At 40.0% G+C, this 24,862-nt stretch overlaps 1 protein-coding gene across 1 annotated transcript in view; it reads left to right on the top strand.

The window, feature by feature from the left end:
* Positions 1–17,182, top strand: part of CHAT (choline O-acetyltransferase) — a gene marked incomplete at both ends in the record, with an annotated part of 28,857 nt that extends 11,675 nt beyond the window's left edge. Inside the window, 8 exons of the mRNA XM_080622184.1 lie at positions 2,619–2,788; positions 4,874–4,974; positions 5,169–5,297; positions 6,480–6,602; positions 8,075–8,216; positions 11,367–11,429; positions 15,046–15,183; positions 16,913–17,182. Of these exons, the coding sequence (XP_080478310.1) occupies positions 2,619–2,788; positions 4,874–4,974; positions 5,169–5,297; positions 6,480–6,602; positions 8,075–8,216; positions 11,367–11,429; positions 15,046–15,183; positions 16,913–17,182 (1,136 nt within the window). The remainder of the gene's footprint in view (positions 1–2,618; positions 2,789–4,873; positions 4,975–5,168; positions 5,298–6,479; positions 6,603–8,074; positions 8,217–11,366; positions 11,430–15,045; positions 15,184–16,912) is intronic.
* Between the last annotated feature and the right edge of the window lie 7,680 nt (positions 17,183–24,862).

Genomic DNA, 24,862 nt, shown 5'->3' with positions numbered 1-24,862 from the left:
GACACATTTAGTATTTTAACTGTGTTCAGGCTGCAGAACTAACTCACTCCCTTAAGTACAGGAAGTGAATTGTTACTGCTATAGGGGCTGCTGTCCCATGCATACTATAACTGAATTTCATTCAGAACTATCTTCTTATATTTTCCTTTTAGAAACAAAACCCAAGACCTCCAAGTAGCTGAAAGCTGACCTGTCAATTCAATGCAATTATGTGCATTAGAAAGGCAGAAGGACAAGAAACATCTTGCAGGGCTTTAGGCTTGTTCTCATGCTTTTCCTATTTTAGCTCTTTCTGGAAATATTTGTTTTCCATCCCAAGTCATGGCTCATGAGTTCTTGCACAGTTCATTGCCTGCTTTACATGATAATTTTTTCAGTGTCTGATCAGCTTTCTGGACATATCTGTTTCTCTCTGTAAGGGCATCTTTTCCCTACTTCTCTGTTTCTAGCAGAGCTTAATTTTCTTCACTCTAATACCTAGACTCAAGATACCTGAAGCCATATGTCCGAATAAGGGCTTCATATCTGTCAAAGACATGTGGGCAGCAGCCACAATAAAATGCATATAAACCTATCTGGCGACATAAAGCAGAATGCTGAGCAAACTGTTTGTAAATCACTATCCAAGTAGTTTTAACTTGAAGGGGCCAGTCCACAAATACCAGCAGCTGATGTATACGGGTCAATTTCCATTCACAAGGATTTTTTCAGTCTTTGCACCCAGACCAGCAGTGGAATAAATACACAATTACAGTCAGCCCTGTAAGTGTCAGATACTAGAAGATCTTTACAGCCAAGAGAACAGGGACATGTCTTCTCTCTTATAAAGCTTCTAAATGCCTTTGAAGATAATTCATAGGGACACCAGCACAACACAGATCACTGGCAGAAAGCTCAATCTGTCTGCATTTCTCATTGATTTCAATCTCCTGGCCCAAGTTTTTGTAGGAATTGACAGGAACACCAGGACTCTGCTTCTGTGGGCAAGGGAAGACAACACAGTATGCTCTGCCAGGTGCCACAGAGTGTGCAAGAAGTCAGGCTGGCACCAGATAGCAATACACAGAGCTTCACCATAACCTGAAAGAGGTCACAGCTCCCCCTCTTCTCGCATATTGTGCTCTGTTTTACCACATTGCATCTAGAGAATGAACCTAGATGATAACAAGCATCTGGGGTTCTTTTTCTAGCTCCTGACTAACCTATGTTACTCATTTTGGGAAGGTACATCTTTTCTTACATTGAAAAATGCTGTTCTTTCAGAGGGTCAAGCTACTTCTTGTATTTACAGACATTAAAAACCTGTACATTTTTAAATGGCTCCATATTTTAAATGCAAATCACAATTGCTTCTTTTTAAATATTTTTTCCATCTTTTCAGCTAAAATCATCTCCCAAATGGAGCAAATTTGTTGAACTTAGCACAGACTTGCAAGAAGACTTGATCAATCTGAATTCATACCTTTAGTTAAGAATATACTGAAACAAAAACAATTTCACCAGGATCTAACAAAACCAGCAGATGAAAGCTGAGCTGTTAAGAATGGAAGGAATTTCAAGTTGTTTGAAAGGCCTTTTTCCTTTGATCTTGTTAACAACCATTTAGCAGCAAGTAATGATGTTATATGCTTTTGAATAAACCAAGTTCTTCTTATAGGTTCCACACCTTTATCCTTTCAATTAAGAACTGTAGTAAGTGCTCATGATTAAATACTTCCTATGCCTCAAACCAGCCTCCAGAAGCAAGCAAGCCTATGTTTTCATGACATTTCCGAGTTGAAGAAACCGAGAAAAAAAAACCCCACATAAATATACCATAAATAAGGAGTAAAGCACTGAATACAATGTAAAAATAGCCTTTGTAGTTCACCTGTAGAAGCAAGATTGAAAGGATAGGGAAAAGAAACAGAGAGACAGAAATAGCACATTTTGTTCAGCAATGCACTAGTGATAGGAGGGAAGAGGAATGTGGCAACCCATGGTTTTGGCAATATCACGCTCATAATCTAAACCTCACAACCTCATCTACAGATGTTTCCTCATGTGATATAGGCAATATGCACAGTCCAGGGCTTATTTCTCTAAAGTACAAGAAATGACATGGGATAGGAGAGAGAAGAGAAATTTAATACAAGAACACAAAAACAACATGGGCCCTGCTGTTCTGTGTCCAGAAAAGGATTTTAATGGAAGAACAGCACAAAACCAGTATGGGCCCAGCTGTTCCAGAACAGAATACTGCAGCAATAGCGTGAGCAGTGAAATTCTCTATTTTCCACCTGTCCTTACTGTTATTTATAAAACATATGGTGTTAAGACTTAAAACAGATCTGTCTCGTAATACAATTACTTCAGGAAAGGAAAGGCAGAAAAAGAAAGTGGATATTATTGAATCATATGAAAGATACACAGAGATACTGCAAAAGTTAACACATGAATGAATGCCTCAATGTAACATTTCCTTGCACTGATATGTTCTGCTGTTGAGAGAACTCTGCAGATACCAGCTCATTGAAGAGTCAGGGTCAGATCTTCAGTGCTTTCCAAGGCAACAGGGTTCCCAGCCAGCCCCGCACTGCAGGAAAGAGAATGTGAACATTTCACTCTTTTATCCCCAGACTCTACTAACCGCGACTCTCTTGACATGATTGAACGGTGCATATGCCTCGTGTGCCTCGACAGCCCAAGCGGGGTGGAACTCAGTGATACCAACATGGCATTGCAACTGCTACATGGGGGAGGCTACCACAAAAACGGGGCCAATCGTTGGTATGACAAACCCATGCAGGTAAAAACCTCACAGTACTATGACATTACTTGCACGTAATGCCACCAGGTGCCCCCATGGTAGGGACCTCTTGATTCTAAGTGGGAGAAAAAGAGAAAGGTGGTGTCAACATCTGCCAAGGCAGGGCTGGTGTGAGCAGCACTGTTCCTTGCAAGGCAGCAGAAGCAGACCTACTGCCTTGCTGTAGTAGCGGGAGTGCCTTCTCCAACACAGGTATGCTTTCACCTTTCCTGAAATTGCCCTTTGCACTTGAGGAGGTAGACAGATACAGAGAGATAGAGGAAGACATCTAACAAAAAAACCCAAACCAGTGTGCATTCAGTTACACCAAATCAAATTAAATAAAAATTCTGTACTAGCATCCCAGAACAAAAAAGAGAAGCATAATAGCTTTCTGTGTTTACTCTTCTCACACATTTTCCTGACATCCTAAAAATACTACTGCTTATAATTTAGCATGTGTTTAAGCTACCATTAAGTTCTCACTTAACAGAGTGTTTACTCATTTAGTGACATCCTTGTTGAGACTTTACTGGAAGTATCGATTTCTCCAGCATTTTTGCCTTTTTCCCCAATCAGATTTTGATTGTCATAGTTGAAAGGGTCGCACTGTTATTTTCACGTTTTGCAATAGACCCATGGTGAAGCAATGTAGTAATCTCCAACTGTCAACAATGCTGACACCTAATGAAAAACTGAAAAAAGCCCTGACTGATACATGGCTCATGGCAAAAGCAACAATCATTGCACATCTAAGAACAGCAACACAGAAAAAGAAACCACTAATTTCACCTGCACAGGCTTACCCCAGTGCAAATACATTCCAATAGTCATTCCTGATTTATGCCATTGCAAATGATGTTATTAGCAGACTGTGTTTATTACTAGATGTGTTTTGAAAGAACAAACCATTTGTCTTTAGTTAGAACCCTGTTATTTGCAGGTCCACAAGTTGAGATGTTTCAAGTAGCTGAGAATAAACAAACAAAATATTCTTTTTGTTTATGATCAGAAGGTAGCAGAAAGCACATAAATTTGCCTAGTATGTGAGAGAGCTTCATACATCCAGATGTATTCAGGCCAGAAGTAGTTCAAATACAAAGAGAAATTCTTAGGGGGAAAAAAGATCCCATTTTCTTTCATGGAAACACTGATTATGGAGGAAGCCATTCTCACAGGACTTGTTTTTTCTCTCCATACTCTTCTACAACTTTGCAATAAGGCATCAGAAAACACACAGCTAAACTTGCTGCATCACACACCTACTTTGTGAAAGCCTCATGGGAACCAGGGAGGCAGGATGTGTATGTGTGACACAGATACACAGAGTGAGCTGAGCGGGAGAAGTCTAGCCAAAGACACTTCAAAAGAAGCAGAGGGAAAGTCCAGGAAAAGGACAGGAAACAAGTGAGACAAGTTTGAGTTTTGTCCTAGACATCTGCTTTTGTTTGGGATGCACAAGTAACCCACCGCATGGGGGTATCTCAGAACTACAGTGCAGCAAGTTAAGTGTCACCAGTCATACCATGTGTACGCAATGAAATCAGGAATGAAGGCAAGCAAGAGGGAAATGAAGAAAACACCACACAAAAAAAAAAGAAAGAGGGAGCAGGGCAGTAAAACAAGCTATGAGAAAGCTATCAAATAAGTATGAGTTTGCTCATTTGATATGACATTTTTAATAAAATGTGATCCTAAGGGACTTCCCAGATACAGAAGTGCCCCCAGATGTGAAAAGAGAACCCCAGCCTTTCTGTTGTTGGGGTTTTTTCTACCACAAAGCAGATGCTAAATCTGATTTTGGGACTCCAATAGGAATTGCTAAAATTTACATTCTCACAGGACTCGGTCTGAAATAGCAGCATGAAAGGTATCCAGTGCAGCACCATTCATAGGACAAGAAAGTCTCCTGCAGTAAGTCTGTAAGTCACTCACTGATCTGTAAGTCAAGGAAGTTCCTGATATGAGCAATAAGAAAACTACAGGAGACCAACATCTTTTTTTTTTAGGTTGCCATCATGGATAACTTACCCAGAACATGATTTATTCCCTATATATCTTGCACTTGTTCTTTTCCTTGCTTAGTTTGTGGTAGGAAGAGATGGCGTCTGCGGTACCGTGTGTGAACATTCCCCTTTCGATGGCATCGTACTGGTGCAGTGCACTGAACACTTGCTCAAGCACATGTGAGTCCCCATTCAGTACAGCTATTGTACCCACTCTGGGAAGCCTCTGCCAATGGCAAATTCCCCCTGATGTACAGGGCCATTATGACCCATACAACTGCTGGAAACCAGTCATTTGCCTGCTAAAAAACCCCAGTGTTTTACAAAGACATTATTGCTGTGACCTTAATGACTTTTCCCTCACATTTTAACAGGAAAGAAAGTTCCAAGAAACTAGTCCGAGCTGATTCAGTGACTGAGCTTCCTGCTCCACGGAGACTAAGATGGAAATGCTCCCCTGAAATTCAGACACATTTGGCATCAGCAGCAGAAAAACTCCAAAGGTAGAACAGATGCCTCATTTTTGTCAGCAATGATTGCAATCTGGGAATTGCCCAGCATATTGTGTGCTGGCATGGGTTTCCTCCTAGAGAGCTCTCCCTGCCCTCCTGCTCCTCTCCATCTTCCCAAGCTGGACATACCTAGCATCTCTTTGCTCTTTGCAGGATGGCAACCTAAATGGCTGGAGCTACTTCACTGTATTCCGGAATCGCTGCTTTACATTGTTTTCTTTCCATGTAAATATTATGAAAGTGAAAGACCACTGTAAAAACATTTGAGTCCTATTTGCACAGGACACAAAAAGTGCAGGCCCTTTGGCTTTGCGGATGCATTTTATGGGTTTCACCTGACTAAAGACAAAGCCAGGGCAATGGAGATATGTATATGGGACAGCAGCAAACAACTGGTTTGAATAAACAGTTTGAATTCAGGAGTATAATTTGTTTGCATCCATGTTACTGCTACAAAGGTTAGTTCTTTTGGCTGTGTTTGCAGACTGTAAAATATTTGCATGATATTCAGGAGGGGTGGATGGCAATAAGATTATTTTTTTCCCCCCTCAAATTATTTCATCTCAACACTCAGGCCTGTGCTCTCGCTGCAGAGAATTAACACATTGCCTGCATGGTCAGCTGTAAGTATGTCAAGCATGACTGCATTAGATGAGACCTCAAAGTGGTTAGGAGCATACATGAGAGTATGAAGACTTTCAGGATGCAGAGTAATTCCTTTCTGGTTTTAAATAAAGGTAGCAGTCCTCTACATTGAAACTTGCAAGGAGCTTACAGCCTTCATCAGGTTTTAAATACACCCATTTCCCACACCAGTAAATCTCCTAAACTTGTTGAGAACAAAAGGAGGCCGTGGCTTAGGCTTCAGGAGCAGAAACACTAGGTTTAAAAAAAAAGGTGTTTTACTCAAATACTCAAATGAACAGAATGTGACCCAAGTGCCACAGTTCACATTAAGGCTGCAGATAACAAGCCCAGTCTAGAGCCTGTACGAATTAAAGTTACCGATTAGGAGCAAGTTACCAAAGGAGGGGGCTGTCTGCAGAGCAGAAACCCACTTGTCTCCAAGTGGGCACAGGCAGGAAATGATCTCTGGGTTTTACTTGCAAATGGAAACACAACAAGACATCCTTGCAGCTCCCCCCACAGTAACTACCTCTGCTTGCTTTCCAGGATAGTAAATAATCTTGACTTCATTGCCTACAAGTTTGAAAACTATGGAAAGGAATTTATTAAGAAACAGAAGATTAGCCCAGATGCCTACATTCAAGTAGCACTTCAGCTGGCATTTTACAGGTAAGGTTAATACAACTCTTAGGAACAAGGCAACACCAGAGGAGATTCACAGTTCGTGGGGTTTTTGTTTTTTTCTTTAACTCAGCACCCAAACAATTGCATCCTGCATGGCAACGAGTGATCCTGCTTGTTGACTGTAGGTCAGACAAGAAAGAAATTGCTCTGAAACAGAGCACTCCTTTCCTTCACTCCTTTTCCCTCCCCTTGCTCTACCTTCCCATCCCTGTGTTCTACACATGCCATTCCCAGCTGGCATAGAGAAGAGAGTGAGAGGATGTGGCAGGGAGTAGCTGCCAACCCTGCTACCCACAGCAGCAGAAGCAGCCAGGGAGTCCATGTCCGTGGAGCAGAAACACACTTTTACCACTTTCTCCCGCATAGTTTGGGAGGAACTGTGGCAGTAACCCATAGCTTGGGTTACTTCACATGCATCCCTTGCACTACAGCGCAAAAAACATTCACAGGGAAAATCCTACAGCAGCATATCAGGTCAGAGTTCCTACACAGGATGGTAACTAATGCTGCTTCTTTCTTCACAGGCATCCTATAATTTTATAACTTCCTCTATCCAAGGTATTATCAAAGTTAAATGCTCCTTTCTACTTAGAACAGCTAACTCCAGGCTAGAGATCGGTTGCATAGTTTCCTGCAGAACAACCTATTATATGAATAATTCTTTATCAAGTCAAAGTAAATCCTGAACTGGTCTTTACCTATTCAAAACCAGAGATGCCTAACACATTTTGCATATTCCATTAACATCTGTTAAACATCTCTTTTGTGTATTCCATTAACCAAACTCCAACAATGACCTGGTCTAAGGTTTTCATCTAACCCCAGCCAGGATATAAATCCCATATACGCAACAAAAACCTTAGGGTAAAAACCTAGGTTCTGAGACCTCTGTTTCAACTGGAAGACACAATAAGTGTCCCAAAGTGAGGAATAGTAGCTATACGAGGACCCAAATTAAACAAGAGTCTTCACTCTCTGTTCTATTTGCTATGTGGGTTTTCATTCCAGCTCGCAGTCTCAAATAACACCCTTTTAGTTTTCTATTTTTCATTCACACACAGAGTACATTTTTTCCTAGTTTTAAATAAAACATATTTCAAGCCCATAAGTAAATGATTAATTACACTATTATTTTATGATGCAGTACAAATAAAACATTCCTTGAGATCTTTCAATAAATTTTAGTTTTACTAGCCTTTTTTTTACACAGCAGGTCATTTTTTACTGGCAATACATAACTAGAATGTATACAGCTGTATGCAGCTCCTCATATTAGACAGGAGTGAGCATCCATCTTTTTTAAGTTTCTTATAGAATTCTCTCAACATTAAGATGAATACTATGCAAAGAATAAAACTGTGGCTTGCTACAATAAAACATACCCAGGCTGTATTTCTTTTAGTCTTTATGACTCCTTGAAAACAATTACTCTTTTTTTTCTTACTTCATTCTCTCAGATGCCACAGGAGACTTGTCCCCACCTACGAAAGTGCTTCCATACGCAGATTTGACGAGGGCAGAGTCGACAATATTAGGTCTGCCACCTCAGAAGCATTTGCTTTTGTAAAAGCAATGACTGATGAGAAGACAGCTCTATCGGTATGTTGGTCTGGCTCCCTCTGCCTCCTTTGGCAAAACACTAAGAAAATAATGCGTTCATGATCCCCAGTCTCCCACTTTGCAAATGTTAACTGGGAACATAAAGGCAAAGGGCAGAGTAGCAAGCCTTACACAATTTGAAGTTTTGTGCAGACCAACCACTAAGCTAAATATATATATTTCCTTATTTTTATTTAAGCATCCAAAAGACTCAGAGGTGCCCAAACATGACATTATAAGAAAAAGAAACAAATACCTGATTTTAGATTTAGTACTGTGCTCTAAATGATCCATCATCAGATCCAAATTCAGCTCCCTGGAGAGGCCTAGGCTGAGCATGGTCAGGTCAGGATCATTATACTGCCACACCAGGGGAATTGCCTGGCAGGGCCCCTGCAGTAGATTGCTCTGCTGCAGATTGCAGTGTGTGAAGTGATATAAATCACATGCTTTGATTTCTGGATTAGGTGTACATGTCTTGTATTTGGCTGGCTTATCTTTTTGGGTTTAAAGGCACGTTTTTACCACAATAGTTTTATAGGATCCTCAAGGGGGCTGAACCTTTACAATGAAAAAAGAGTCATCAAGCTAATGAAACAACTCTCCAAACTGTCCTGACATCATCCTACAAAAAGAAAAACCAAGCTGCTTTTCTTTGAGGCACCACCATCTGTTTGCCAGAAGCATGAGAACTGTAGTAGATGGGGATGCAAGAGGTACAGCTGAGACTATAGCTGCACAAACAGCTTTGTGCACTGTCCCTCCTGCCATCCCCAGAGAGCCTCCTCCAAAGTCTCTCTACGTGGCGCTTCCACCCACTGCACTTCGCTGCTGTACAGGGAATTTCCAGGTGGCTCTTTAGATGCAAACCACTGCCACAATGTGGATTATTTTGCACAGTAAGCCCACTCCAGTGGCAACAGCCCACATGGCTGTTCTTTAGAATCTGGCATAGCACTGCTCAAAGTATTGTTGGGCAATGAGTGGATTAAGAGTAAATTAATGAAATACTGTAAATCAAGCTCTAATGTCCCAGAGGGTGAGGAAAATTTGCCCGGAGAAGTGCTCTGTTCCTTCACTGCTTCTTCAGTTTCCTTAAGGTTACCATGCCCAGAGCTTAGCTCATGATTAAACAAGACTCAAGTTCCATGTTAAAATGATAACTCAAAGGAAACATGAAGTAATAATTTCTCATGCTGAGTGGGTAGTTCAAGGCAGATTATGACCATACTATTACACATAATAGTGACTACTATAAAGCAGAGAAGAAGAAACTGTTACTTGCTATCAGTGTCCTGTCTGACAACATGATTTGTAATCAAACTTCCTTAGAAACTGCTGTCATCTTTGCACACCTTCCCCTCCACGCTTGGGTGCTCAGCATACCCACAGCCCCAATGCACATTGCTGCAGGCTCACTGTACTTCTAGGAGAAGCTGGCCTGCTTCTAGTACATTGTTTTGACAGATCCTTCTTGTTCCCTCTAACAACCTCTTCCCACCTTCCTTAGTCCAACACTTTCTGACTTCTGCAGCTCTACCAAAGCTTCTCACTCTTTTACCATGCAAATCTGAGATTATGTCAATGCTTCACAGCATCCTAAACTGTACGGCTTCACACAAGCAAGCAGAAGAATGCTACGTATGTCTAGAGTGAGCTCAGTCTCAGCCCCAAAATCTTTACATTGAATGACTTGGCAGTATCAAACAGGGAGAATAATGGTTTCACTCCCTCTCCTCTAAAAAACCTGCAAACATAACGCAAACCAATCCGCTGTCAGCTTTCCTGGCTGATTGCCCACTGAGAGATGCAAAAGACATTTAAACTGATCTGTGATCATTCTTTCTAACAAACTTTTAGAAACCTTTGTTTTGATGTGAACATCTTTGTCTTTCAGTTCAAGCCTATATATATTACTATCACAGAATCATTAGAAATGAAATTCACTTAACACAACCCTATTCCAATGCCTATTCTTTAGGCCTACAGATTGTGTCTGGATATGAAGGGGTTAAATCTGTTTTTTGCACAAATAGATACATCACTTGGTTTCAGTAGCCTTGAACTCCCCAAAATACTGTTTGTTAGTAGCCATTAATCGAAATCAAATCAAAACCAAATTTCTATCTGATGCTAATAAAAATGATCTTCAAATGATAACTAAAACAGTCAAAGACTGATCAAATCGGACTGATTCTCTAGCAGGAGAAATAACTCATGTATTTGACACTTGCTGTAAAGGAAGCAGCAACTGACACTGCAGAGATTGCTTGAATAGCTGTAAATTAATCAAATTTAAAGACTGCATTTGGTAATTTAATCTGTATAAGGGAACTAAGGCCTAGCTCTATCCCTATGAAAAAATACCAGACTCTGTACTTTGAAGGCCCCTGGTGGTGGCCTTGAATTGTTTTTAAAATGAGTTCTTTGTTCAAAAGATCATTCATCGTCCATAGGAGCTGAAGGTTCCCTGTTTATCTGGAGGCCCAGTCATTCCTGCCTGTTTCAGGGTCACCCAAAGTTGCAGTGTTGGACTTGATGTACTGCAGGGCAGCACTTCTTAGGATCGTTCCCTTAATATAAAAGCCTGCCATTTGACAGGAGTCAAAATTTACTGGCTTGTTATCTGAAATGTGAGGCATCTGTGGAGGGTAGAGCAGCCTTGGAAAATTCTAGATGCCCTTTCACACAGGGGAGTAATTTTTGACTGGCTAGTAAAATATCAGTAATGGCTTTCATTAATATCGCTGTCATTGTCTAGATAAAGTATTCTGGAGGAGACAGACTGCCTGGCTGTTTTGAAAACACTGAATTACACTAGACAATAATTTTCCCTACTTCAGAGTGATTTAATTAGTAATAATCTACACCCCAAAAATCCATGGAAGAAATCCACAAAAGGAACTGCAGGTCTTTCCTTGACTTCAGATCACCACCATCAAACCTGTTCAACCTTGGCACAACCAGGCACTGTTGCTGATCAGGATATTGAATCCCTATGGCTTTTTGTTTATAAAGAGTGCTTACACCTGAGCCAGGAGCAAGGGACATTCGAGAGCACTTGCTGGTGTGTGGCTCGTAAACTGATGTAAGATGCTATTTCATTGAGAGTTTACTCAAAAATAAGATACATTATCATTCCCCCAACAGGATTCTGAGAAGATGCAGAGATTTAAGGATGCAATTGCAGCTCAGACTAATTACACTATTCTGGTAAGTAAAACACTGCTTTGCCTGAATAAGGACTGGTTAGTTTTTTCAAGAAAAGTACAAGAATACAGTCATTAACTATTTAAGCAAGAGAAAATGTGGACATCTCCAAATAGGAAAGTACCTGCTATGTCACACTTAGGAACATTTCTAACGGCCTGAATAGCATCCAAATAGCCATATTCAACTAAACTCACCTTAAAAAGTACTTCCTGGAAAGCAAGATAGCGAAGTTCTGCATTAGACATCAGTGGCAAGACCATCACTCTTGGGTACATGGGGAATATGTATCTGTGACACATTCATGATTTGTATCTGTGTCATAATTAGGAGTCCCAGACATAGATTAGGATTTCACAAAGCCTGGTGCTGTACAAATTAACAATTAAAAAATGGCCTCCATCTTAAAGAGCTTGCAATAAAAATTTAATAAAGGGATTTTTTTTATAACTATTGAAAGGTTTGCAAGGGAGAACAGTATCCAGGTGAAATGAGCCTTTATTCTGTGCTCTGTGATCAACATGAAATGTTAGGTATGAAGATAACCAAGAAAATTAGCAACAGGGTATTCTAATGGAGTAAGGCAAGTATACAGCCAAGAAACTTCTCAGAATGAGAAGCAAGCAAGGCTTAAAAGCAACCCACTTAACTGCTGTGTAACATGCATGAGAAATAAAACTCCAATAGCAAAACCCAGATTCCCAAAAATTAAAGGTATTTAGCACCATAAGCTATAATGTTACAGATAAGCTCAAGATACCTCTAACACATTAGGAACTTCTGGGTTTTTTTTTTCCCCCTAAAACTAACTATTTATTAGTTTTCTTATGTTTTTCTTCCCTAGAGGAGGGAAGTCCCTATCTGGGACCTGATCCTCAGATGGACTAGTATTGTGGAAAGTGTATTCTGGTATTCTAAAATACATTTCTAAAACATATTTCTAATAAAGGTCATTAACAATGTGGGAATGATTATAGTGAGTTCTCTCTTAAGGACCTGAATGGAGTGTCTAATAAAAGGAAGAGATGACTTCCAGTGAAGAAATCAGTTTAGTATCAAACACAATCCACTTTCTCTTGATTAAAAAATGAGACCATTCAGCTTTGGTAATGCTCAGCATCCCACTGTGCCAAGACAAAGCACAAATTTCCTCCAAAAATGACTTAGCCAAACCACTTACGAAATTAGTAAATGTTAATAGCCAGTTATGTTAGGTGAGTTTGCTACCTACGGTTTTCCCTCAGACCACTGCCTAAAGAAACCCACATTGCTGATTACCGTTTGAATATTCATAGTATTCAAGAAGTCATTCACTTCCAGAGGTGGTTTCAAAGGTATACTCAGAGTATGGTGAGGTGAAGTGTTGCTTTCAGGCAGCATTTATTCCTGAGACTGTGAAACAAAAGAAGCAGGAAGGGCAGGGGAGAAAACAAACCAGTTTTGTGTTTCAAGCCTTTTGCTGGGATCCCACCTCTTAGTAGCTGAGACTCCACGTCATTCATAAAGCAAAGGCAAGTCTGACTTCAGGGCAACCACCTTATCCAAACTATCTCAGGATAACCTCACAACACAACAAAGTCATACATCTACTAGCACACAACCAATGGAGTTTCTGCACAAAATCCTTTTTAAATAAAAAAATTCCATAAAATCCCCCCTCCACGTTATTTCAGTTCCAGAAAGTGTTACAAAATCCAGCTTCCAGTGCAGCCCATGGGCAGGATATTAGAATTGCCACTGGAAAATTAATTTCTCTTTAAATTTAAAAAGCCCTCCAGGTATTTCTATTCACCAAGCTCCCCCTTTTTTCTCAAAAAAGCATAATGCAATTGTTGTGCCTTTAAACTATGGGCAAGACTTACATGGTCTGACTAAATCGTGTGTAACAGACTGAAATGTAATAGATCCGAAGAAAAACAAAAAGAATCTACTTTGTAAAACAAAAAGCAATTTAATGATTTTATTTCCCCTTGTTAGGGCTCACTAGTAGCATTGCTATCTTAAATGTGGAGGTCTCAAATTCAATTTAGCACACTTTTTTCCTAAGCGTTGACTCACAGTTTATTTCGTTAGCCTGTCTCGGGCTCTCTTCAGACATGACATTGATCTATGTTGCAAAAATGTCATTGCTAACAGCCTTATAAATCTTGTGTGATGGCAAAATATTTCCTTTGATTATCAAGTCAGTTTCCCTCTATGGGAAAAACAACATAAACACTGCCCTGATGTCCACTGCTTTTTTTGCAAGCATCCTCGCTTCATCTGGGCTGATGAACAAATAGCCCATTTATCAATGGGTGCCTACTCCTTAATAAGCCAAACAAGGTTATGCAATCCCAGCCCCCTGCAACAAGCACTTATTAATGGTTAGAATGATTCTCCTCTTAAGAGAAGAAGCAAACTTGCACATTTCTTTTTTTTTTTTTAATCCCCTCTTAAGAGGAAAACGAAGCCTATGCTCTTTTTCAAATCCTGCCTTCTTTCAGGTGGCTTATTTCCCTTGTTACAAGGGGCCTGTGCCACAAAGATATCGGTTCTGCTCTCAGTGTAGTACAATGTCCCTTGTTCAACATTCCCTTCCTACATGACTTCAGGCTGTTAGCCAGGCATGAGCTCAATCCTCATAATCAATGCTCTCACCAGCATAGGATAAATCCAGACTGAATGATTTTAAATGCATGTTCAGGCAATTCCTGACTGGTTGGAACAAATTTTGATCTGGTTTCCTAAAGAAACAAAACTCTAACTATCAAGGCTGCCCATCTCCCACTATTGACTTTTGATCCTGTCAGCCATCTTCAATGACATTTGCTAGCAGGGAAAGATCTTAAGCTAAAAAACTCCTTAAGTCTGCAGCATTAGGTAGCTGGATAGAGCAGAAAGACCCAAGCACAGCAGGCTCATGGCAGAAAAAGTGGGCTGCAGGCTGGGCTGTAGCTCTTGTGAGCTGGCTAGATGGCCGCCAGTGTTCCCTTGCTGCTAACATTCAGCCACTGCACACGCTGCCAACCACCTCAACTGTAGCCATGAAGCACGAGATGAAATCTGGGACATTCTGGAGCAGGGCTTGGGGGCAAGCATGTCTGGTTCTGTGCTGGGGATGATGGTGAGCATACACATGGGCAAGCACAGGATGGCAAGTAGAATCCTGCTTAAATCTGTTGCAGACATCTACCAGATCTTTAGTTCTAAATTCTATGGAATGACACCTGGCTTTACCTGCCAGAGTGAAACGCAGGCAGCAAGGGAATAAAGGAGTAATTTTTTCTAATTTGGAGGTGTTTTACAGCCTATCTTGAAATATAATCCAAGCGATGCACAGGAAATTCCAAAACATACTTAGAGGTATCTGGTGTCCCATATGCTCCCCTCAGCAGCTTTGGAAGCCCAGCCCATGATATTCAGCTCTGATTGATGATGAAAACCCATGACACCAGATGACATCAGCACATAATACATCTCAAGACCATGTCCTTCTTAATCGTTAACATCTGAACATTACAGGCATTATGTCACTCAAACCAAGTTCATTAACTCTGTCCAGAAAACAAGGCAGTAACAGCCAAGAAAATATCTCCACACTCAGTTAAATGCTGGTGTCTGATCATGTTGTACACAGGCTATTACTGGAATGGCAATAGACAATCATCTGCTGGGGCTCAGAGAGGTGGCACGGGAGCACTTCAAGGAACTGCCAGAGATATTTACGGATGAGACATATTTGACAAGCAATCGATTCATCCTCTCAACCAGCCAGGTGAGTTTCTCCTGTTCACTGGTCCTGCTAAGTGAAGGTTAATTTATTTGTGTTCTGCCAGACCTTGTAGTTCACAGTGAGAACAATGTAAAACCCAACTAACTGACCCAAAAACCTAGTGCCACCAAGAACCATCAAGAAGTTCACAAAATTCTCCAGATTCTTAAGCCAGTTTTGGTTCATTCCACACAATCTGCACAGTAAATACTGACTAAAGTTATCGCTTCCTTTGTGATGTCCCAAAGCCCTTCCCAGACATTCTGAAAAGGCACACAAACAAACTCAGTAAAATTTGCATGAGGGGTCAGTGTTTCCTCACCTTCCAAACTACGTATCTTCCCATTCCCTTTCTTCTCCCCCTTCCCCAAAGGTGACAGCTCTATCCAGAATTCTGTACTCCAGGAACAGTACAGCCACATGCCAGACAGGCTGCCACTTTGAGAAACATAAGCCAACAGCCATGAGAAAACTTTATTCTTAAAAGTAGCTGTGTTTGAAATCTTTGAGAGCCTTCAGTTATTCAGTGTAAGACTGCAGCACGCGCAGGTGTGCATCTTGGATTTACGGGCATTTTAGGCATGCGTGGATTTACAGTTATTTGCAACTATACTAAGATATGGTGACTCTAAGAGTCAACGTTTATACATTTAATGTTCTGAATAATGAAACATCCTTACAGCATACAGCCTAAGAATTAAATGCTAAAAATTAAATGTTTCATTGCACATAGTAGTAGAAGTCCTAATGAAAGAAGATATCTATGTAGGAATTAATTTACTGAAACACCAACACAACTGCACAGATTACAACTATTCAACAAAAGAGACTTATAATATCACGCTACAGCATAAAGCCTAATAAGTAATTTGATCTTGCCATAATGTTTGTAGGCTTTCAGACATGAGTGAATATAACCAACGTACTACTACATAAATTCTCCAAGAAACCATCCATGAGCAAAGAGTGCTTCTGAATAGCTTTATGGCCTTGGGCTGTTGCACAGCAAATTTATCTGACAATTCTATGGCTCTATTAGCAGGACTAATGGCTTGTTCTACACCATTAAAAAGCCAAATGTTATTTGTGAAGGCCCATGTACACAAAGACTGAAACATACAGATTTCTGACACATCTTTCATTTTCTGCAGGAGAAAGTGTTTCACTCCTGTATTACCATGATTAAACTGAGATGTAATAGAAATGTAGCACCCAGATGCATTAAAGCATGTTTTTATGCAGCACCAAAATTATAAATAATCATTAAAAATGGACAATATTAATTTCTATGATTACAGTCTTCACACTACAAGTATAACATAACCATAAAATAAGCTTAAGAAATTAAAAACTTTGGAGAAGTTTCATGTATCATAATTTTGTATATCAGAATTTCATACAGCCTTACAAATTCCCTATCAGTAGAAAAGCTTATACCTGTTACAGATCTATATAAAGTGAGCAAAGAAATACACTATATCCATTTTAAGTGATACCAGTTTTCAAACTGTGGTGAACAAACAGAGCAACCGAATTCTATAGTGAGATCAGCCTTTACCTTCCAAGTGTCAGTTTCTAGTCTGGACTTCTGAAGGCAGTGATATCCCACAGGGAAAACTCACTACATTTCTAGAAATGTAGCATTTGTTTATCTTTTTTCTCATTGCTAACCAGCTGATTTCAGTTGCCCTAATTAATCAGAGATCACTCCTTACCTTCTCCCTGCAACCAGGTCCCAACTACTATGGAAATGTTCTGCTGCTATGGGCCTGTGGTGCCCAATGGTTATGGGGCATGTTATAACCCTCAACCAGAGCATATATTATTCTGCATATCAAGCTTTAAAGACTGTAAAGAAACCTCCTCAGACATGTTTGCAAAAGCTGTGGAAGAAAGTCTCCTAGAAGTGAGAGACCTGTGCAACAAATGCAGTTCTACTGTGGCAAAGCCACTTGCTAAACAAGAAGCAGCCACACAGCTGCAGGGTGACCGCAAGCTCTAAAAGGCTGTGAGAAATACTCTCCTGAATCCATCTTATGAAGAAGCAATGACATAGTCATTCAAAGGCAAGATAGTACTAGTAATACATTAGTGTAGAACCAAAATGTCATTTGTTTTACATTGTTGCCAACATTTAAAACACTGTATGTGCTAGATCTAACATTTCTCTCTTGAAATCTCATCAGCCAAAAAGGCTTGGTCTCACTGGTTGAAATGAAGGAGGAAGTAATACAAGTATGTGTTGTACTACCATTTCTAACCACAATTAACTTCTGCCATTTTATCGCCTGAAGAATTGAGTAAGTTTGTGTATGACATAAATTAAACACTAGGGCACACCAATTAATTAATATTCCCTGCAAGTAATTCTAAAATATGCACATCTATTCCTGCAAGATTTGCATGTAGAGGAAAAAAAAATATGAAGACATTTCCCCTATTGGGAATGTTGAAAGAAACACTGTAAATAACAGACTGATGCCATTAAATCTTGAAAATTTGCATGAAAAGTATTTAATTCCACCATTCTATTTATTACATAAGGAAAACAGATTATTTTTGAGAGTGGCCACTGTGTATTTCCACAAACAGACTTCCACTTGTGTTTGCATGCTCCCCCAATGTAGAAATGCTGCAGAAATAGTTTAGCCTTTATTCTGGTGTGCACTGGCCTCAAGCACAGCACTGTTCTGAAAGCAGCATATTGGAGAAAAGATCCATCACAGAGAGCTGGGAGAATTTTGTCTGTAATTAATTGACTTAATTATTTCATTCTATCAGTGAGCAAAATCCAGTCTGACAGAGAGGCAAAGCACAAAGCATAAGTGCAATTTAATCCTACTCTAGACCTTTTTTGTTTGCACAGGAATGAATTTAGTCACTGTGACTAGCAGGAATGTGTATGCAACCAAACAAAATCAAAGAGCAATAAATAACTAGAATGAAGAGCAAACTTGCAGTATAAGGAAGTCTCTAAGATAGTGCTATAAATACCAGTTTAAGAGTACTGGTACTCATATCAGCTTTGCATCCACCCATTTGGGAGGGATTTATATTTTATATTTTTAATAGTAGATGTAGGGTATCATATTCTGCAATACACAGTAAATTCAATCAGGAAAATAATATAGCATCTGGTAATTCCCATATTCTGTGAGTGTTATCCTGAGGGTTTTCTCATTACCTCTTTCATTCCCTACAAATCCTTCAAAGGACTGATATTTTCAGGCACTTTCGAGCTGAAATATGTTGCCTTGCTTAGAGGTGTTCAGTCATCATTGTTAGAACACAATTTACTCACAACTTACTGCACTAACTCCAGTGAGGATCCTTTGCTAGGCAAGCTGGAGCACACTTGGAAGCCTGGCCAGGGACTGCTTACATGCCTGTGGAGAAGCGGAGATGTATCTTCTTCCTTTGTAGACTGAACAATCACATGCTTAAGCACTCCCAAGTCTAAGAGCAAGATAATAGATTTATTACAGTAAACTTGAAGGGCAGATAAATGTTTCTGTTCGAGAATTCTAGATACAGATTCAATAGATCATATAAGTCCATGCTTATTTTACTGCCTCTTTGGCATTGCACACATGCAATTAAGCAGTCTGCTGGATAAAGGCTATCCACAACCCCATATATGAAAGCACAGTGGGCCTGATAATCAGCTGGAGCTCAATCAAAAGTCAGCTATGTTGGAGCAAATCAACTATGATGATTTATAGTGACTGAAAGCTGGGCTCATTTTTTTAAGTTAAAGCATTCACTTAAAAATACGTATGTTTTATTACTCCATGAGCTGTGGTTCAAACCAAAGACGAAATCTATTTTTAGATTGTGTAAAAAATATTCTGGCTTAAAAGCTGTCCCAAAGTGAAAAACAAATGGTTAAAAAAAGCAAGAAAACTGTTAGACTGTTAGTCCAACCGAGCGTTCACCTAATGAATATACTGTTCAAAACATGGCTTTAAATTGTTCCTATACTATAATTATGAAAATTACTTTGAAACATTCCCAGTAATTTTGCTTTGTTCCATGTCATGTCACTACAAACGCATTCTGCATTTTTAACATAAAAGTAACACTACAATTTTTTCATAGAATTGTATGTCTAAAATTATAACCATATAAGGACATAAAAATGCTGTGAATAGTTATTTGATTATTAATTTGCCTCTAATGAAACACATAATTTTATTTTACATTCTTAATTCCATGGGTACTGATACTTATTTGCAAATATTACCTGTGTTTTCATTTTACTTTTTTGACTGGAATTACAACAGCAGCTCAGGCACTGTACTCACCACACAGCCACTGAGAATTGAGGCAGACACTACGACCACACCAGTTTATCATTAAGAGTCCCTTCCTTGTCTACAGCTGCCATAACAGGTATTTTGGGTTCTCCAGCACCGGAAACTGATGATGGAAAATACCAACACTATATTTTTACTTGAGGAAGAAATGAATGACCACTCATACTTCTTATTTATTAAGCTAACAACCATTCCATACTTGTATCTCAGATACTTAGTGATCTGCTTTTAGTATTCAGCTTAGGTGCCTGAATGAGCAGCTTCTCTGAACTCGATCCCTGCAGAGGAAGGCATTTGTGTACCTCAGCTAGTACACATTAAAAGTAGTATCTGCAAAGTACCAGACTTTGTTCAAGAGACTTCAGACTCGGTTCAGGTATGTTCACATTGTAGGGTCCTGATTAAATCACAGATGGATAAAATTCACGGCCCAGGGCATTACAAATTTTTGGGTTTGCCAGCAAGAGCTTCATAAGGGACTATGCTGCTTTTCAGTTAACAGAAGCCTCTACAGAATCCATGTGGTATGGTCCCATTTCAGGAAACAGGCACTTAGGTTCTTATTTTAAAATATGTATATTATACAAATTGAGTTCTCTCCTGAAAAATATGCAGTCTGTGCACATGCATTTATGGAAATCAAATGTGAGGATTTTAAAATGTTTCCAAACAGAAAACTATGGAATAGATTGTTCATCATGAAAAGAGAGAAAATCTTGATCAGTGAGCTAAGTATAATTTCATTAATATAAGAAGCTGTGTTTGCCCCATCCCTGGCAGTGTTTAAGGCCAGGTTGGACAGGGTTTTGAGCAACCTGGTCTAGTTAAAGGTGTCCCTGCTCATGACAGGGGGCTGGAACTGGATGATCTTTAAGGTCCCTTCCAACCTAAACCATCTGAGATTTCTATGAAATGGAAATGATTTAATGAGACCTCTCAGTGGGACCTGGAACATACAAACCCTGCACAAGCGACTTTTAAGAAGGTAATTGTTTCACTCTGTCTGTAGGGGTACACCCATGTACACACAGGAATGGGATGTAGAAATTAAAAAGCCAATATTTGTGAATGTTTATATTCACAGTGAACAAAAGCAAAAAGAACTTGACTTCCAAGTGGTGGTGTTTCGGGGGTGAGACCCTGATCTCAACCCCCTGAGTGCTCCTGTGCGATCCATAGTTGAGCAAGATGTGGCTGCGACTTACAGCTGAACATCTGATGTATGGGTTGCAAAGACAAAAATATTTTAGTGATACTTTTATTTTTATACAATAGTATAGATTTATGACAAATGTAAATGTGTATTTATAGCACACTGTTTCTGTTACGTTTTGTGCTCTGAGATATATTTATCTGTCTATATTAATATATGAGACCTGAAGCGTACGCTGGTGACACAAATTCAGCTTATGTAAAGACATTGTTCCATACCGCCAATAAAAACTACCAGAGAGAAGACTTTGTTGCCTTTTTGTGTCAGGCAGCCCCTGCCCCACAAGCTCCTTGACCCCACCATGCTGCATGGAAGCCTTTGGGCCTCTCACTGGAGGGATGTCAGGAAAGCACTGGTAATTGCCCCTAATGGGCAGTACTGCAGGGTGTCAGCACAGCATGGCTCACAGCCTGTGAAGGGAGGCTCTACCAGTCACATTATGTGCATGACAAAGAAGAAAGATGGTTCTTCAACATGCCTCAGGAAAAGCAAACACTTCCATCTTTCACATTTGTTAAAATAAGCTTGCATTACAGTGTGTATATATTTTTCTTCTGAAGTTACACAAACCTCATTAAAAACCATTTGAAATAAACTTGAAAACCAAAGGTGAAAATGTTTAAGCTCAAATTTAGCTATAAAGCAAAGCAGTTGGGAGTACAAAGTAACTTGCTGCTTACAGCTCAACCTTAATGCCCAGCCATCAGCCTAAAGCAGGCAGCAGGTACCTCGACTCAGGGGCAGCTGGGCTGTTTTGGAGCGGGGCTCAACCCAACTGCTCCCACTTGCAGCCTGACTCCTTCCATTGGGCACTAACCGGGCTGTGCAGCTCAGAGCATTGCCCCAGGGATTGAAAGGGCCTCATCACAGGCCTGGCAGAGGAGCAGTGCCTCAGAGTATTACAGGGTTAGCTAGCATCGTGCAAGTTCACCATCCACACCTAAAGCTGCAGTGACACATCACCCACAGAAGAAGGTGCAGCTGATTTTTTCTGATTCGTCATGAACTAAGGATTGGTGTAGTCTATTTTCTGTTTATTAGGGAATGAGCAACAGGTTTCCTCTGTTGTAATGCTTTCCAACTACAAGAGGATACACATAATAAAAATTTCTGCCTAGCAAAATGAATCTAAGATTGCAAGGTAAATCGAATTGTATGCATGTATGTGTGACGTCAAGTATTCACATAAATAACATTTTGTGATTATGAAGGCTTTAGACTGCATTTTAGATGTGTCCAATAAGAGAAAGGTAAACTCAGTATCAGAAAAAAACACTATTTGCTTGACACTAGAAACTTACAAAGAGCAGGAGTTAATGCAATATCTATGCTACTGGCAACTCATTTAGGTTCTCTTCCTTGCTAGGCCCTTGCAATGTACCCGACATGGACGAAGAGAGTCCAGGCCTCAACCTAGAGAAACTAGTAGATTTGGGCTTTTTAAAATTCAGAGTTAACAATACAGTGATGTCATCTCTCTCACCCATTTTATGAATGTGAATTAATTGTCAGAGATTGCCACTGAAGATTCCTAGGAAGCAGTGAAAGCTGCCTTATGAGGATGACGGAAGAGCAGCAGAAGCTGATGGCATGCTGCTTTATGAACCAGACTCCTTTTTCAGCCACTTTCTGTAGTTTTGCAATAAATTGAATTAAAATGCTCCGAAGAGCTGTCACAGATGGACACAGTCAGGTTAAATGTCTGAGGAACACCAGCTCCTGCAGATCATACAGCTACAGCGGAACCGGGACAGAGGAACTGCTACCTCTACCTGCCAAAATAGCTGACGTGGGTTGGTCAGTACGCTGTCTCAGGCTTAACACATCATAGCTGATAAAAACCTGGAAAGGTGAGGCCCCAACTGTTGACTATACAGGAAATCTGCTTCTGCCTTGTAAAACAAGTCAACAGAATAAGATGAATTAAAAAATATGTACATCTATGGGGTCCCAGGCAGAACCATGCAGCATTTCTGTGTTGCTGGAATTGCATTATTAGCCAGTTCTCTTATTTCCCCAGTTCTGGCTAATTTACAACAACCCTATACAATGCACCGTAATAAACCCAAAAAGCACGTAATTTATCTAAACAAATATGTGGGTTAAGAGAGAATTTTGTCCCTTCTGGTTTGATTCTCAGCTTCACAAAATTTCAAGTCTTTAATGTCCTGAGGAATTATTCTTTCAGTAGAAGCAAAATGAATTATGCGTCAATGAACAATTGGGTTATCAAGGTTGTTCACTTTATGTTCCAGCTGTTCCATAGCACCATCTTAACATTTATTGGAGATTTCTTTTGAATTTAGCCTTATTCCATGGTACTTACAAATAAATACATTGCATTTCTTATGGCTGCTGTGCCAGTTAATAGCAAATACAAGTACATAATGAATTTCTTGCCTTTTACTGCTAGAATGAGAAATGACAGAGGGTGGAGGCTCCATTCAAAGGAGATACATTAATGTAATAATAGCGAAGCCAAAGATCAAAGCTGATAGGACTTGTGGGGAATTTTGTACAGCACCTAACTACATTAACACTGTTTTTCACTCTTTGCCCTCCTAAGTGCTAAAGCTTAGGAAATTCAGAGGAAAGGAAGCAAATACAGTACTGGCCACTGCTTCTTTGCCTTTTTCTACCTGTTCTGCAAGCAGATGGACATCAGCTTATTCTGGAAGCGACACCAGACTGGAACACAGCAGAGCTGGTGGCCAACGGCAAGACTGTATTTCACTGCAACATTAATGATCTGGATTTTGGACAGTAGAGAGTTTCATTCGTTGCAGTCTCTTACTGAAAGCACTTACATTTTGAAATGAGTGCTTCCTAGACATAAACAGCCAGATTTTGTCAACATGAACACTTTAAAGCTCTGCACTCCTTTATGTCTGAGGCAATTTGAAGAGCATAGTCAGGAAGAGAGGATGGTTTGGGAGTTAAGGCCATGCTTGGGAGAGCGCCTTTTGGGGCCTTCCCATATGCACCAGCACACACTCACAAGAAAACCTAGTAGGTTTTAGTCCACAGAGATATTAGAGTATCTTTTTGCTTTCAAAATAGTTCATATTTTGTTTTTCTTGAGCCTTAGTTTCTTTGGGTTTTTTGTCTTCACTCTTTCCCTCCCCAGCAAAACACCGGTAACACCGTTCCAGTGCCTCACACAGAATGATTTCTTTTGAATCATTCTTTGCTGTAGGTGAGGTGAGGATCTCAGGGCTCAAGTTTTCTCATCTCCTCTGCAAGTGGCTTCCAGAGAAAGGCTGCAAGTTACTGCTTCTCATCTCCCCACTTTTCAACAGCCTCTCTAGGGCTGGAGACTGGAGTTGTGGAGCAAAGCAAAAAACTGACCAAGGATTCCCAGCACATTTCCAACACAACTTTCAGGCTGGTTTTCAGGCTGGTTTTCAGCCTGTCAGGAAGACAGACAAGCCAGGAACCAGGAGGTTTCGGTTGGAAATGTCTTCCAACAAAATACACTGGTTTTTTTGGACTACACTAGACAGTGAAGTCCTGACTAACAGGCCATGCTACCGGCTGCTGAACTGCTTGCACGGCTGCATTCACTTCTTGCTCTGTTTCAAATCCAGATCAAAGCTAAATCAATCTCAGTTCGCACAGCTAACCAGGGTAAAGCCAAGCTGGGTCCAAGTACTATGAGGGAGAATGCAAGGGAACGTAGATGTTAGGGTAAGAAACAGAAATGTAAAATGAGAATAAATTTACTTGCACATACTTTGTAAGTTGTGTTTTTCCTCCTCTGGGAGGTGATGGCAAGTTGCATACAATTTGTGGAGAAGCCAGAATAGCAGCATTAAATGCTTACTGATTTACAGGGACACGTTCCCTTTTACCTTGGTTTTGTCAGGTGATTTACTTGCAATACAAAAATATTAGTAATTTCAGGATAGGGTTGGATACAGCCTTTACACTTCTAGGTCATTTAATGAAGCTCTAGATAATCTTGCTTGTTACACCCAGTATGTCAACCAAATAAGAACATATTTGGTTCTGCCTTTTCCAGAACCAGTCATACATCACCACCCTGAATATTACAAATTCATATAGAACTCTGACATGCATGTAGTTCTAATAATTTTATTATAATGAAAAGAAGAATGAAGCTCCTGGATATCTTTCATTCTTTCAACTTCTA

The sequence above is a fragment of the Psittacula echo genome (assembly GCF_963264785.1).
Source record: "Psittacula echo genome assembly, chromosome: 6".
In the NCBI taxonomy this organism is placed as follows: Eukaryota; Metazoa; Chordata; class Aves; order Psittaciformes; family Psittacidae; genus Psittacula; species Psittacula echo.
This window is presented reverse-complemented; position numbering and strand designations above follow the sequence as displayed.